Genomic DNA, 15,220 nt, shown 5'->3' on the forward strand with positions numbered 1-15,220 from the left:
TATATACATATATTATATATATAATATATATACACACATATGCATAAATAATTTTTTTTTTTTAAAAAAACAAAGGTATATAATACATTTGTTATTATTGAGTAAATGAGTAATGTTGATTATATATTGTTATTTGTTACTTGATAAAAAATGTACGAGCCGAGCCTAATAAGCGAGGCGAGCCTTATACGAGCGATCACGAGTTGCTCACGAGCTTAGTCGAGTCGAGCCGAGCTTGCTTCGTTTAATATTCGAGTCAGGATTTGTGTTCACGAAGCGCTTCATTTAATATTCGAGTCGAGCACGAGCCGAGCTTATGCGAGCCGAGCCCGAGCTTGCTCGCGAGACGCTTCGCTCACTTAACAGCCCTAATTGTTGCCCATTAAATTCAGTCAAAAAAAACAAAAAAATCCTTCAAAAAAAATTCTTGTCCACAGATGCAGATAGTAACTGCGAGAGTATTTTCGTCCACAAACACAGGAATCCTGTCGTATCTTCCATTTTACTCCAATCTTCCATGTACTGCCTCATTGTCTGCTTTCTTGATAGGGTTTTGTCCATTTCTTTTTCTTCGTACAGCCTTTTCAGCAGCAGTCCACTTCTATCCCGCCCCCCAACACAAACCATATATTGATGGATGTTAAGTACTTTTTTTTTTTCTTTTTTTTTTTTAACGTATTCTGAAATTTTATTCAAGCTCGTACGAGCAAAAATCAAGAAGACGGAAATAATTCCTCTCTCCTTACAATACCACAAATACATGATGGGATTGAAGTCCACCTAACTTATCTGTGACATGGGTTCTAGCTCTTACAGCTAGTTCATGTGCAGCAGCATTCGCCTTGCGTTTGACATGGATGAATCGCACCTGGTCCAAGGTTCTGATACCGGACTTGATGTCTTCTATTAAGTGGCCATGCAAGCTGTTACAAGGACGAAATTGAATTCACATCGTTGACAACCTGCAAGGCATCACTTTCAAAAATCGCTGCCAACTAGCCTTGTTCTTTACAAAATATAACTGCATTTAGGACTGCTAAAGATTTAGCAACCACTGGATTCACTTCGATTAATAACTGTTTACTCAATGCTGCCAAGAAAGATCCCTTATCATCCTGCACAATGATCCCTAGGTCAACAATCCTATGTTTTTCATCCAAGGCTGCATCCCAGTTTATTTTGACCATTCCTCTTGGCGGTGGTTGCCAACTAATCCTCTCTTCCTCCCTTTCTACGATTTCTTGCTCCCCATTTCTAGCGTTTAATTTCTGGAACTCAATCAAAGCCTTCTCTGAGTCTTTCAGCACTTGGGTTGGGTGTAGAAAATTGCCACCATGGACTAGGTCGTTCCTGCGCATCCACGATGTATGGGGAGGTGGATGTTAAGTACTAGATCAGCTAGATGGTCGCCTAGGGCTCCCAATTAAATAAGGTTTAATTTTCAACTAATAATTACATAATAAATTTTTTTTAACGGCTTTAATATGGTAAAAAATTAATAAATAGTATCTAATTAAGGCTCCAATTAATAATTGTAAAGTACATATTCTTTCTAAAAAAATGTTTTAAGGCTCTAATATGGTAAAACGTTAATAATTAATAATGTCTAATTAAATGTTACAAGAAAAAACCCTAGCTCCTTAAGGATTGCCGCATAGGTCCTCTCCTTGGGGGAGAAGAGATGGGCTTGCTTCCTCCCTCCGGCCACCCCCAAGGTCCAAAAAAATTAAAAAAAAAAATTATATTTTTTTTATTATTTTAGTTTTGATTTATTTTAAAAACGTTTAATAATATTTTAATAATTTTTTTTTAAAGTGAGACACGTGGCATTATTGTGGTCATTGGATCTCTTTAAAGAGATCATGACACTTAACTGGCTCCTATCCAGTCTAAAATGGACTAGAGAGGAGCCAAATCCTATTTTAATATAGAAGCAAAAAATAGTTTTGTGCCCTAAACTTAGGAAAAATCAAACGGAAGCTGATGCTAGTGCTCTAAGAGCATTCCCAACAGCTTCCTCGTCATTTTCCCTAAATTTAAAGCTCAAACTACTCTTTACTTCTTTATCTACATACACTTCACAATAGCTTCCCTTTATCATTAAAATATTATTTTCACTCTTACTTCTTTTTTTTTTCTTCCTGTATTTTCTCTTATTTGTCTCACTCATCGTCTCGTCTTCTCCAAGCTCCCACCTATCTACTGGAAAACACAATAAAATAGAACATCCAACCAAACAAACGAATTTCTATAAAAATTTAGTTTCATTGTTTGGCAAAGAGGAGAGAAGGCTGCAAAAATTTTCGGTGAAGAGGAAGAGAAAGTGGGAGAGAAGAGAAAATCAAGTGCGGTCCGTTGTAGGGTATTTTTGTGGATTTTTTTTGCTTTATGTGATGTGTCTTTATCCTATTGGGTGCTGGAAAACCCCATTTTTATGCACCGACTGCATTAAGTTAAACTCCAAAAAAAATTCTAAATCTCACCTAGCCTAACTCACTTATCCGCTGCTGCGCCTGCGGGCCCTGCGCCCAACCCTCCCTCTCGTCACTTCTCTCTCTGATTCGCCCCAGTTCTCTGCCTTTTTTCCTCCCTTTCTCACGCTTCCGGCTTCCTCTCTCCCTTTCTCTTCTCCCTCTCTCTCTCAGTCCCTCTCAAATGCTCTCTCTCTCTCTCTCTCTCTCTCTCTCTGTGACACACATAAAGTAAGGCCTGCCCTTTCTCTCTCTACCTTAGTACTACTATATTGGGTTGCCTTTCTAAACTTATTTTTATGTTTGTTATTTTAGATGTATATTTTTATTATTTGTATGAATTGGGTAGGTGAAAAATGGCGAGCTCAGTGGAGAGGGAGGGTGCAAGAGAGGAAGTTGTTTCCATCGAACTCCCTGCACTTGCTGGCTGGAAGAAGAAGAAGGTCTTTCTCTCTCTTTCTCTATGTTTTGTTTTGCTCTATTTTGCTTTATATGAATTTCACAGGTCTTCGTTTCTTGAATTGTTTGTGACTATTCTGCTTCTGTGCTTCAATTGATGTTTATATGTGCAAATATGACTTGGGTTGGGTTTATTTTGTAAAATTGTGCAAATTCCACCCCAAAATTAAAGAGATTTATCCGTTCTCAAGAAATGAAAAAAAAAATAATAAATAAATAAATAAAAAAATTTAGATAAATTATATTAAAATATAATATTATTTTATATTAATTAATTATTAATTTTGCTTCCCTCCCCTGGAAGATCAAGATCTGGATCCGCCACGGAGAAACTTGAATAATGGTAACAACCAAGTATATGTGGAATTTAGTTTTCCAAACATGAAACCAATTTTCTTTTGGTAAGTTATTAGTAGGGTGAAAATGTGGTTATTGGCTAAAACCGCTAACCGTAACCGCCTAAGAAAAAAAAATTTAAGCGGCGAATAACGGTTAGTAACTTTATTAACTGCTAATCGCTTTTTAAAAGAAAAAATTAAGCCAAAACAATGTCATTTCCTACATATGATACCATTCCCAGGTTTTTATACATATTTAAAATTTTAAACATAAAATTGACATTGTTTCATATATATATATATATATGTGTGTGTGTGTGTGTGAGATTAGTGGTTAACAGTTTTGAAAAAATCTAACACCGCTAATCGTAACCGCCTAAGCTGTTAGCGGTTTTTTCTAACCGTCTTAAAAAAGGGTTAGCGGAACCGTCTGCCTTTTCACCCCTAGCGGGTGGTACATCAAGAATACAATATTTCAAATTCAAGTGAAATTGAGATGAATCATTTCACAATGATAAATCATACGTCATTCAAAGAATTTAAATTATGTGACATTATTTACGCCATTAGATACAATATTAAATCTTGACTATAAAATAGTTCATATCTATTTCAATTAAAAAGGAGGCGATCCTTGGCTGGGTATACCGATATGCATGCATGTATGGAACGCTTTACCCTATCATAAAAATACTAATACTTTGGGGATAAAGATTCTCAAATCTAAGTTAAAAGAACTTAAAGTTATATTTGCTCAAACAAATCAAAGAATGATGCAAAAATTAACGGAGTCGTGGCCTTACATCATTAGCTCATCAACCACCAACAAGGTTAGATAGCATATTGATCATGCATCATAAGGATCCCTTTCGGTACAATTGCTTGGCTGGGAGTGTAGGATGGCGGCAGAAAATGCATGGTTTACGCATATCATGAGAAGCATAAACCATTTTAGAGTCATGACAATGGTTTATTTAAAATTTTAAGCAAAATAAATAACTAAAATTCACTTTATCTAGTTTGACTAACCACTTTTCAAACTTGCCTCCATCAGCTTATCTAAACTTTTCTCTATTTTATTAAAATATGTTTTTTTCTCTATTTTTTATTCATTTTAATTAAAAAATTCATCTCTGCCAAAAACACCAAATTATGAACCACCATCTGCCAGAAGCAGAAACATCAACCAACTTCTCTTTTGTTAACTTGAATCTGCCTTTAGACAAGATCGTTGTGCCAATTTCCCCTTTGATTTTCTGAATAATTCTCTCATCAGAGAGTGGGGTATTGTCATACTTAATATCATTAAGGTGCTTCCAAAGATTATATTTCAGCCTAAAATTTCCCCCAACAGCTCCAGAACAATCCCTCCATTTCCCCCAATTTTGGCCTTTCGGCCAACACCCATGCAAGAGAAGCAAACCACGAAACCCAATTTCCATTCACCGGAAAAGAAAACACCTGAACACTATCAATTTCAGCCTTCATCTTCTTCGGCCGGTACTAGGTCGAGATCCATCGTTTGAGCTGCTACAAGTTGCCCACCAACGGTAACCCATCCTCTACGTTTCAACCCATGTCTCTCTTCTTTTTCTTTTCCATCTCACTGATTCTCTCTCCGCGACACAGCAGAAGAAGCGTTGAAGAACCCATTCCTTCTTTCTCACAAATCCAGCAAAAGAAGTTTCAACAAAGATGATGGAGAGTGTGTTCAGTGATGGAGCTTTGACAGAGAGGAAGGGGAAGCTTCGTTGGAGACTTGAGAAACAAAAAATAAAAAACCTCACAGAAAGAGAGAGAGGGAGAGAGAAAAAAACTATTAAACAAAAGAATGCATTTGTGAACAGTTCTGCAGATGTGGCGGAATACTGTTTCCAAATGCGAGAAAAATCTATTTTGCATTTAGTTTACGTAAACGATGGAGGGGCTGCTTTTTTATGTTTTGAAGACCATTCACATTCCATGTAGCTAAAAAAAACTATCCCACCCGGCTCAACAAAACACCTATGACCCAACCATCTGTTGAGGAACTTGCTGAGCATTTTAACTCAACAATGCATATCATATATAATAAAAAATTCATCAATTCTCTCTCCACAAATTAAAAAAATAATTTTATCTTTCTTGAATGCTTGAGGTTGAGTGCTTTATGTTGAAAAAAGAATAAAGAAATAATAGAAAATTAATATTTAAATGAGATAATAAAAGTTAAAAGTTAAAATGATGAGCCGGATGTGGGTGCTTTAAGAAAGTGAGTAGCTAAAATAGAAAAATGTGATCTTTTTAACCAAACATTTGATGAGCCAGATGTGAATGCTCCGTTTTGGCTAAAAATGAGAAGCATATCATGAGAAGCATAAACCATTTTATACATGATAAAAGTTATTTTTCTTAGTCAACTAAAATTATTTTCAAGTTGACAAATATTTTAGGGATAAATGCAAAATTATTTATCCCTAAAATAATTTTGGACCGATTGTCAGCAGAAAAAAGATGTAAAGTAGTAATTTTTATTTATTTTCGATTTTTCAAGAATTTATGGGCTATCATTGTAAAAATATATTCATCAGCTTAAGTTCCATATATATGAATGTTATCATGGACGGACGTGGCTGTCTAGGCAGTGTTTGTACCTGGACCTCCAATGTCATGTCTAGTGCAGACATGTTACTAATATCCTTAACAAAACACATGGTAATTTATAAAACACACAACTTTAATAATCAAAGAAAAATATTAATTATGAGAATAATGTTATAAGTGAAAAAAATATTCTTAATTATAGAAAACTAGTCCTATAAATATGGGAAACAAACAACCGAAACTCTAAAGTAGGCAAAGGCCAAGACCATAATAAAACATATTCATAAATAACATTATTCAAGACTTTTTAACAAAAAGTATGAACAGTGCTGGGTGTTTAACAAACCCCATCAAAAACTCCCATTAATTCTTTCTCCTCCCTAGACTCTCATGCTAACGTAGGTATTTTTCCGAAGGCTTGGGGCCTTATTATCACTACAAACCAAATGATGTGGCGGCCATTGATGCAGTCACCTGCGAGATCCTCCGGCATCTTCCTCTGTTGCGTCCTCCTCCTTGTCGGCGCGTTTGTCGCCACACACTTGCTCGACACAATATACCCTCACAGAAATCCACAATTCCCGAAAACTCCCTCAGAGCCAATTGCGATTCCACTCGACTGTACTTCCTACAACCTCACACGGACCTCTCCTCTAAGTGCCACATCAACTTTAATCATTAAACTATATATCACACATTCAAAATAAACCCTTTTTTTTTTTTTTTTTTAATCTTATGTTTAATGGACTTTTAATTAATTTCCTAGTTTAACTTAGACCCAATTAAACGGGCCTATACATTCTAAGCCCATTTCATTGGACTTACCAAGAAAGCATAGTATCTCAAATAAGAACCCCGAACCTGTGTGCGTGTTTCAAAGTCCAAAATCTACAATAGCTAAATTCAAGCCATATTGCTACATCCCCCTTTCCCCCTTTAATAAATAAATAAATAAAGCCTACAAAGTTATAATATTGAAAAAATTACAGTTTACCCTCCAAAGTTGACAGTGTTTTTAATTTCGAACACCAAAGTTTCAATTTTTGCAATTCACTCCCCCCAAAGTTTTAAATTTTTGCAATTTGACCAATTATATCCAAAACTTTCAATATTGCCCATAATTTTTATTTTTAATAAAAAAAATTAAAAAAAAAATTAAAAAAAAAAAAATTCGGGGTGCCTACAGCCATCTGGCCATTTCTGCACTTAATTGATGAATCACATGTCATTATGCTAGGAGCTTCTTCATTTAAGGGTCCGATTTCGTTTGTGATTTCGAAATATGCGATTTAAAAGTAGTTATTTTAAAATGTGTGATGAAAATGAATTACAGTTAAGCATTTAAAATCGTAGTTTAGCTTTTAAATAGTACACTTTTTAAAACACGCTATCTTACTTGCAATTTGAAAATGCAGACATTTTTTACAATACTTGGTTTAAAATCACACTTTTTATTTGCAAAATCGCAATGTCGAACGTATATAAAGTTAGATGCAATCCTTCATGCGGCAGGTGTTAGCAAGGTTCGAAGGCTTCCCTGTAAAGAACTACTCAAAGTTGGATGCCATAGCCACTGAACTGCATAGTTTGAAGATCGTATCTCCCATGGGGCAGCTCCTTGATAAAGTTGAACGCTACTTCACTAAGGTAATTTTAGTTTTCAGAGTCACACTCCTTTGTAATTATACTCAAAACCAACCAAAAAAAAAAACTAATGTACAGATCAAAGGAGAAGTGGACGCAATGGAACGAACCAAAGATGAAGAGTACGTCCAAGAAATTTCAGAGTCACAATATCGATTTCGACTTCCATATCCTTATAAGAATCAAAGAAGCAATGGTAGATGTTTCCTCAAGCTGCATGGAGTTGGCTCTACAGGTAGTTCAATCAAAAATATATGTTGCAAAAGTAAGTATTGAAAATGAAAACTATATATTAATATTATGTGGAGCCTTTTTTCTGGATATAATGCAGGAGAGAAGGGAAGCAAAGGCCTCAGAGAAGAAAGAACCAGGACCAAAAAGTGACTCACGAACAAAGGGATGTGCCAAATTGCTGTGGAAGGCTTTCCAATTTGCATTTCGGGTCTATAGTTTTGCTGGTGGACATGATGATCGAGCTGACAAGCTGACAAGAGAATTGGCTCATGAAATAGAGAATGATCCTCACCACCAGTGACACAGCTTCTCTACTTTCACCCCTCAAAAACCACACAATACTTTATATTTACAATATTATGTTGTGAGATATTGTAAATGCTATGATATTTTGTTATAATACATAAAATAATAATATGATAGAATGTGCAGCAGCGGAAAAAGATTTAGAATTGCTTCTTGCTCGCGCTCAAACAAATCAAAGAATGATGCGGAAATTGACGGAGTCGATCGTGTCCTACATCACAAGCAATGAGAATTCGCATTCGGTAAGGAGTTTTATGTCTATGAGAATTCAAATTATCATAAACAAGAAAGATGACGTTTTGTGAAATATGAATTGTGGAAGATATTGTACGTGTGTTGTTGTATGTACAGGAAGTCTATGGACTATGGGGAAATGGAAATTCTTGTGTATTTATACAGTGTTTATCTTTTAGTTTTTGTATGAGTCTTACGTTGAGTCTGTTTTTAATAAATTGGTGGATATTTATATAAGGTGATGTAAGTACGTACCTTGTAATTTATTTTAATGAATGATTATTGAAGCTATAAGCTATTGAGATTGGAATTTTCTTTGCGGTGTAATTACTTTTTTATGTGTGGTCGATCAGATCGACTCTACCAAAATCCATTATTGGCCAATGAAATTCTGCTCAACATGAGATTTATCTTTATTTTCTGTTCTTCTTCTTTCATCTTGTGTCAAAGAATCTCAACAATAGAAACATTGAAGAAATATTTTAGAAGAGAGGTATTTTTTAACCTATGCACAATATATATTATATAATGCCTTATACATCAAATACATGGGATTTATGTTTATAGGCTATAGGTAGCAGACCCTCAATTAAAAAATTTCCTTAATTATTCCTTCCATTAAGGAATAAAAACCAATTTATGATTTCTTCTCCCATTCATCTCCGTACTCTTAGAGTTTTTATCAAGAGTACATTAATATATTATTATAGTTAAACATAACTCTAACCCAAAAGCCTAAGCTAATGGGCTCAGGTCCACTTAAGTATATTAAGCACTCTTTTCTTTTATATTTTCTTAATGTGGGACACAACACTCACAAGTACACTTACAACATGTAGGACCCACCTAAGTGAAGGCGTGGGTCTTACATATCCAATAATTGATTTTAAAAAAAGAAGGATGAGAAAATACTATGTAGCATTTTTTTAATTCCTTATTTGAAATAAATTACTGAATACCTTATTAAATGGAATCACATTGTACATCATTCTCTTTTGCAAATCCAATGGTGAATTTACCCGTCCACAGTATGAACATGGGTAAAAGATAGGATGAAAAATTATTTTTATCATTTCTCATTAATATGTGTCTAATTAAACCATATGTGGCAGGTGTGGCACACTTTAATTGTGACATTTCTAACATTTTCCCAACTTGGCCCTCATGACACATGGGTCGTTTCTTTACGGTTTTAGGTACTTCAATAATAGCCATAACTTTATTTATTTATGAAATACTTTTTTTTTTAACAGGAATATTTACGATTTCATTGATAAAAGATCAAGAGTATGAAACTCTTACATCACAAAACATAAAACTCTAAAAAATCATAGCTCAAAGTTATGAGATTACAAAGTCATAGATACACTATAATTCTTACAATTGAGCACTATCTATGACCTCAACTTTTGAAGTTGGAGCAGAATTCTGAAGTTGCAGCAGTTGTAAATGTTTTCGTGAAGCATATGATTTTAATGTTTTTGTGTAGTTTAATTGCTAAGTTTTTGTTTAAAACAACATGTGCGAATCACGTGTTTTGGGACACTTGACAGCTTCAAAAATTAGGTTGGAAAAAATTCTTCCAACCTATTTGGAGGAAAACTCTGCCCTTAAATATGGGAAACAAACAACTGAAACTCTAAAGTAGGCAAAGACCTAGACTATAATAAAACATATTCATAAATAACATTATTCAAGACTCTGTTACAAAGAGTATGAACAATGCTGGGTGTCTAACAAACCCCCTCAAAAACTCCCATTAATTCTTTCTCCTCCCTAGACTCTCATGCTGACTTAGGTATTTCTCCGACGGCTCGGGGCTTTATTATCACTACAACCCACATGATGTGGCGGCCATTGATGCAGTCACCTGCGAGATCCTCCGGCATCTTCCTCTGTTGCGTCCTCCTCCTTGTCGGCGCGTTTGTCTCCACGCACCTGCTCGACACAATATACCCTCACAGAAATCCACAATTCCCGAAAACGCCCTCAGACCCAATTGAGATTCCACTCGACTGTACAGCCTACAACCTCACACGGACCTGCCCTTCAAAATACCCAACCACCTCCGATCCAGAGGAAGATCCTGACCGTCCATCACCCCCGACTTGTCCAGAGTACTTCCGTTGGATATACGAAGATCTTCGTCTCTGGACCCACACAGGGATCACGAGGGAGATGGTGGAGAGCCTCAAAGGGAAGTCCAATTTTAGATTGGTGATAGTGAAGGGCAAGGCTTACGTGGAGGCATATGATAGATCGTATCAGACTAGAGACGTTTTTACGCTGTGGGGAATCCTACAGTTACTACGGAGGTACCCGGGTCAAGTGCCTGACTTGGATCTGATGTTTGATTGCATTGATATTCCATCCATCAAGACAAGCGACTATCAACTGCCCAATGCCTCGGACCCACCACCCCTGTTCCGGTACTGTGGTGATGATGACACACTGAATATTGTTTTCCCTGATTGGTCCTTCTGGGGATGGCCTGAGACCAATATAAAGCCATGGGAATCTTTGATGACGGACCTAAAAGAAGGAAACAAGAGGATCAGATGGATGGATAGGGAACCTTATGCTTACTGGAAGGGCAATCCGACGGTTGCTGCAACAAGGAAAGACCTCCTCAAATGTAATGTCACAAAAAATAAGGATTGGAACGCTCGTTTATATGTTCAGGTAATATAATGAATTTCTTTCTTTCTTTCAATTATCTGTTATGATTAGGGTCGTAAATAAAACAGTCCGTTCGACAACCCACTCAGTTTAACTTGACTCAAACTTGAGCTCGATATTGTACAAACCCGCTTGATTTGTAAATGAGACATTATACAAATCTGCTCAATTAGTAAATTATACATACCCGACTTACTCGATAAAACTCGATAGAAGCTCGTGAGCTTAACTTGTTTAAAGCTCGATCGTTTCGTTTGCCCTATATGTTAACTCGTTCATATATATATATATATATATATTACTAAAAATTAGTTATATAAATTTAAGCATATATATTAGTAATCAAATAATATATGTAATATAAATTACTTAATATTTGTATTTATACTATAGATAAATGTCTAGAGGTTTTTTTAAAATTTGGGCTTGAACTATGCTTGGTCATACATTAAAAAATTTAATAGTTTAGCTCGAGCTCAAGTTGAGCTCCGCTCAACTCGAATAGCATTTTCAACGAACTCGAGCTTGAGCTCAAACGCACCCGAACTTTAAATGAGCCGAGCTTGAACACATATTTCATATCTTGGCTCGAATAAGCATCTACGTAAACGAGCCAGTCTTGAAATCCTAAAGCTCAACTTAGCTCGACTCGATTATAGCCCTACTTATAATATCTGTCTTGTCTTTGTTTATAATACAATGGGATTAAAGACAAATCCCATGATTCATCCCACTAAACATGGAGTTTTGCAAATATGTTGTGTTGTATATCACAAAAAAAATGTAGTAAATGTTATGATAATTATAAACCCATTTGCAGGATTGGATTCGGGAAACAGAGGAAGGGTACAAGAAGTCAGACTTGGCTAGCCAATGCGATCATAGGTATAAGATATATATTGAAGGCACTTCCTGGTCTGTCAGTGAAAAATACATTCTTGCTTGTGATTCTGTTTCCTTAATGGTAAAGCCCCACTACTATGATTTCTTCACAAGAAGTTTGAAGCCACTGCACCACTACTGGCCTGTAAGGGATGATTACAAGTGCAGATCCATTAAGTTTGCTGTAGATTGGGGCAATGCCCACAAGAAAGAGGCACAACAAATTGGGAAAGCGGCAAGCCAATTCATTCAAGAGGAGTTGAAGATGGAATATGTGTATGATTACATGTTTCATCTTTTAAATCAATATGCTAAGCTCTTAACATTTGAGCCCGTTATACCTAAAAATGCTGTTGAACTCTGTTCAGAGACAATGGCCTGCCAAGCAGAAGGATTGGAGAAGAAATTTCTTATGGAATCCATGGTAAAAGGTCCCGTGTACACCAGCCCATGCACTATGCCTCCACCATATGATCCACCAGCTCTTCATACAATTCTCAAGACAAAGGAAGATTCAACAAGACTAGTGGAATTATGGGAGCGAGAAAATGTTTTGGGAAAACGAAAATGAGCAGGCTTGCTTACAACTTACAAGGTTTCTTTTCAATTTTGAAATCTATATGTAAAGGTATCTTTAGTATTCAGTTACTGCTCAAATTAGTTTTTCATCTATGCCCCCATTTAATTTATATACTGTCAACCCACAATAAATAAATCATTATTTAAGTAAAAAAAAAAAAAAAAAACCTCAAAGAGGCCTCATTTTAATCCATCAGTTGGCTCATAATAGACATAGTAGTTAAGATTTCGGCCAAAAGTTGTCGATGTCAAAATTCCGGTAAAAGTAACCGATGCCGGCAAAAAAGTTGCCAATGTTCAAATCCTGGTCACAGTCACCGAAATTCAAGTTCAAGAATAGTTGATATTTCAAATTAGGCGCCATCAAATCTACCGTTCATCTTGTGAGGGCATGTTAAGGATATAAATCACTTGAAATAAATGTTAATTTTGTATTCCCTAAATCAATGGATTTAGATGATAATATTTGTTGACCCTGATTTAAGGGATATATGTTTGTATTTAAAATATTTCAAATTATATGTAAAGCTTTATAAATAAAATTCTGTACTATATCAATAAAGACCTTACTAGTAGCATCTCTCAAGAGCTGGTTATTCACAGCCCTTGGGGATCCAAGGTGTAATATCAAGATCCAACTTGACCCAAAATTTGCATTAACATAGCTCAACACAACATATATCATCCATTAAAACTAAATGTCTTGTAGTAGAGAGGTGGATTTTAAATAGGGATGTTAAGGCGGTTACGGTTAGCAGCAATAACTGCTAACCGTAACCGCCTTAGTGGTTAGTAAATTTCACTAACCTCAACCGCTAACCTAGCTGTTAGCGGTTAACTGCCGGTTCGCGGTTAATGAAATAGATAACCGCTCGCTAACCGCTTTTTCAAAATTGAGTTTTTTTTGGCCTTTTTGGGCTTTTTAGGCTTTTTTGGGCTTTTTTTTTACCCTCATTTTTTTTTTGTTGGTATTTTTAGTGTATTCTTGAGCCCAATTGCTATAAAAAGAGCCCATATTGAAAAATAAAAAAATATTTGACCCAAAATTTACATTTACTTGTACTTTAAAAAAATTTCCTAAAATATTAAATCATAACCGGTTACATTTTTTTTTTTTTTTAAAAAAAAAATCAATACAACATATAAAAAAAAAAATTCAACCCAACATATAAAAAAAAAAATTCAGAATTCAGACAATTGTCACAACATATAAAAAAACATATAAAAAAAGTTCAACACAAAGCATATAAAATAAGTTCAAATAAAACATTAAATGATACAAATAAAACATTAAAACTTCATCAATCCTCTCATTTGGTCCTCTAGCAAATCCTGTAGACATCAAAAGAAGAAAAATTATAAACTTAAACATAATAATATTAAGGCACAAGCATGTACATATATCAAAACGTGCTTAATATAATTGTATTGTAATTAAAATACTATGACAATTCAAAAAATGATAACCTTTGTTAGTAACAAACCTCTAGGCAAAAGATGAAGCATCACTTGAACTTAATATTACTCGTCAAATTAGATCAAACAAGACAAGCTTACGGTATCTCTGTTACACCATATACATACTTCTTAGTAAATGCTTGATAGCTGTCCTTCATTAATATCATCCAACGGCTATTAGATCATCAAAACATTTTGGACGGCTACGATTACACTTATATACCATAGATCAAATTCAAATTCAGCTATGATTAGATTCAATAAAAAAAATTCAAAATTTAGGAATTAGGAATAAAAATTGTATTATGTAGTATTATTTAGGGTCAATTTGTTAATTCAATTTCAATAATTACGATTTTAAAAATTGTGTTTTTTTTTCAATCGAGTATTTTTTTTTCTTCTTATTTTAGATTAAGTATTTTTCAAATCATAACGTAAAACGCTTTATGACACACACTCGCACACACTCGCACACACTAATCACTATTATCATATTACATATAGTATTATTTAGTTAATATGTTAAAATATTAATGCTTAAAACGGGTCAAGTATATAATATCAATATTTATATATATTGTATCTTATATGTAAACATTTATATACTTATATACTTATATGATTGTATCATTATCTAATTTATAGGGGTCAATATTAATTGTTATAACTTATATACTTATATTATATGTTCTTATTATCACGATTCATGATATATGATTTAAATTCAAATTTTTAAGTTTTTACTTACCGTAAATTGTGATTATAATGTATAAAATTGTTACAAATGATTCAAAAAATTCAAAATTGTTCAAAAATGGTTAATTTTTTTTTTTTTTTTTTTTCAAAAATGGTTAAATTTCTTTTTCTAAAAAAATGTTCAAAAAATATATTAATACTTCAATTGTGATTATAAGTAACACATTGTTAAATCTAATATCAATTACTTAATTTGATATTATATAATCATATAATTTCATTAAATTATATCATATGATTAATTATTTAAATTATTATCATATTTACTTATAATCTTTTTTCTTTGAATTGAACTTAATATCTAATGATAAATGGTAATGTTCAAGCTCCTAAATCTTAAATTCTTAAAATATCTAATAATGCTTTAATTAAATTGTTGTCATAAGTAATATATTGTTTAATTCAATTGAATCAATTGTGATTATCATTGTACATGAATCATATGATTAACTTGTAGACTTATAACTTATGAGTTATGTCATATTATATATGTATTATTTATTATTATATAATCATATGATTTAATGATCAAGTCATCATGTGATATAATCATATCAATTATATTGATAATATATAAATTACTAAAATTATAATGAT

General features: G+C 33.9%; 1 protein-coding gene and 1 pseudogene across 1 annotated transcript; both read left to right on the forward strand.

The window, feature by feature from the left end:
- Positions 1-2,820: 2,820 nt before the first annotated feature.
- LOC132170224 (uncharacterized) lies at positions 2,821-8,429 on the forward strand (the record flags this gene model as incomplete). Its single annotated transcript, XM_059581123.1, is given in 4 exon segments — positions 2,821-2,914; positions 7,364-7,498; positions 7,574-7,730; positions 7,827-8,429. Coding segments are annotated over 4 exon segments (432 nt in total). The 3' UTR covers positions 7,880-8,429.
- A 1,455-nt stretch (positions 8,430-9,884) lies between these two features.
- Positions 9,885-12,456, forward strand: LOC132169888 (uncharacterized; annotated as a pseudogene).
- The last annotated feature ends 2,764 nt before the right edge of the window (positions 12,457-15,220 follow it).

This window comes from Corylus avellana, chromosome ca2 (genome assembly GCF_901000735.1).
Source record: "Corylus avellana chromosome ca2, CavTom2PMs-1.0".
Classification (NCBI taxonomy): Eukaryota; Viridiplantae; Streptophyta; class Magnoliopsida; order Fagales; family Betulaceae; genus Corylus; species Corylus avellana.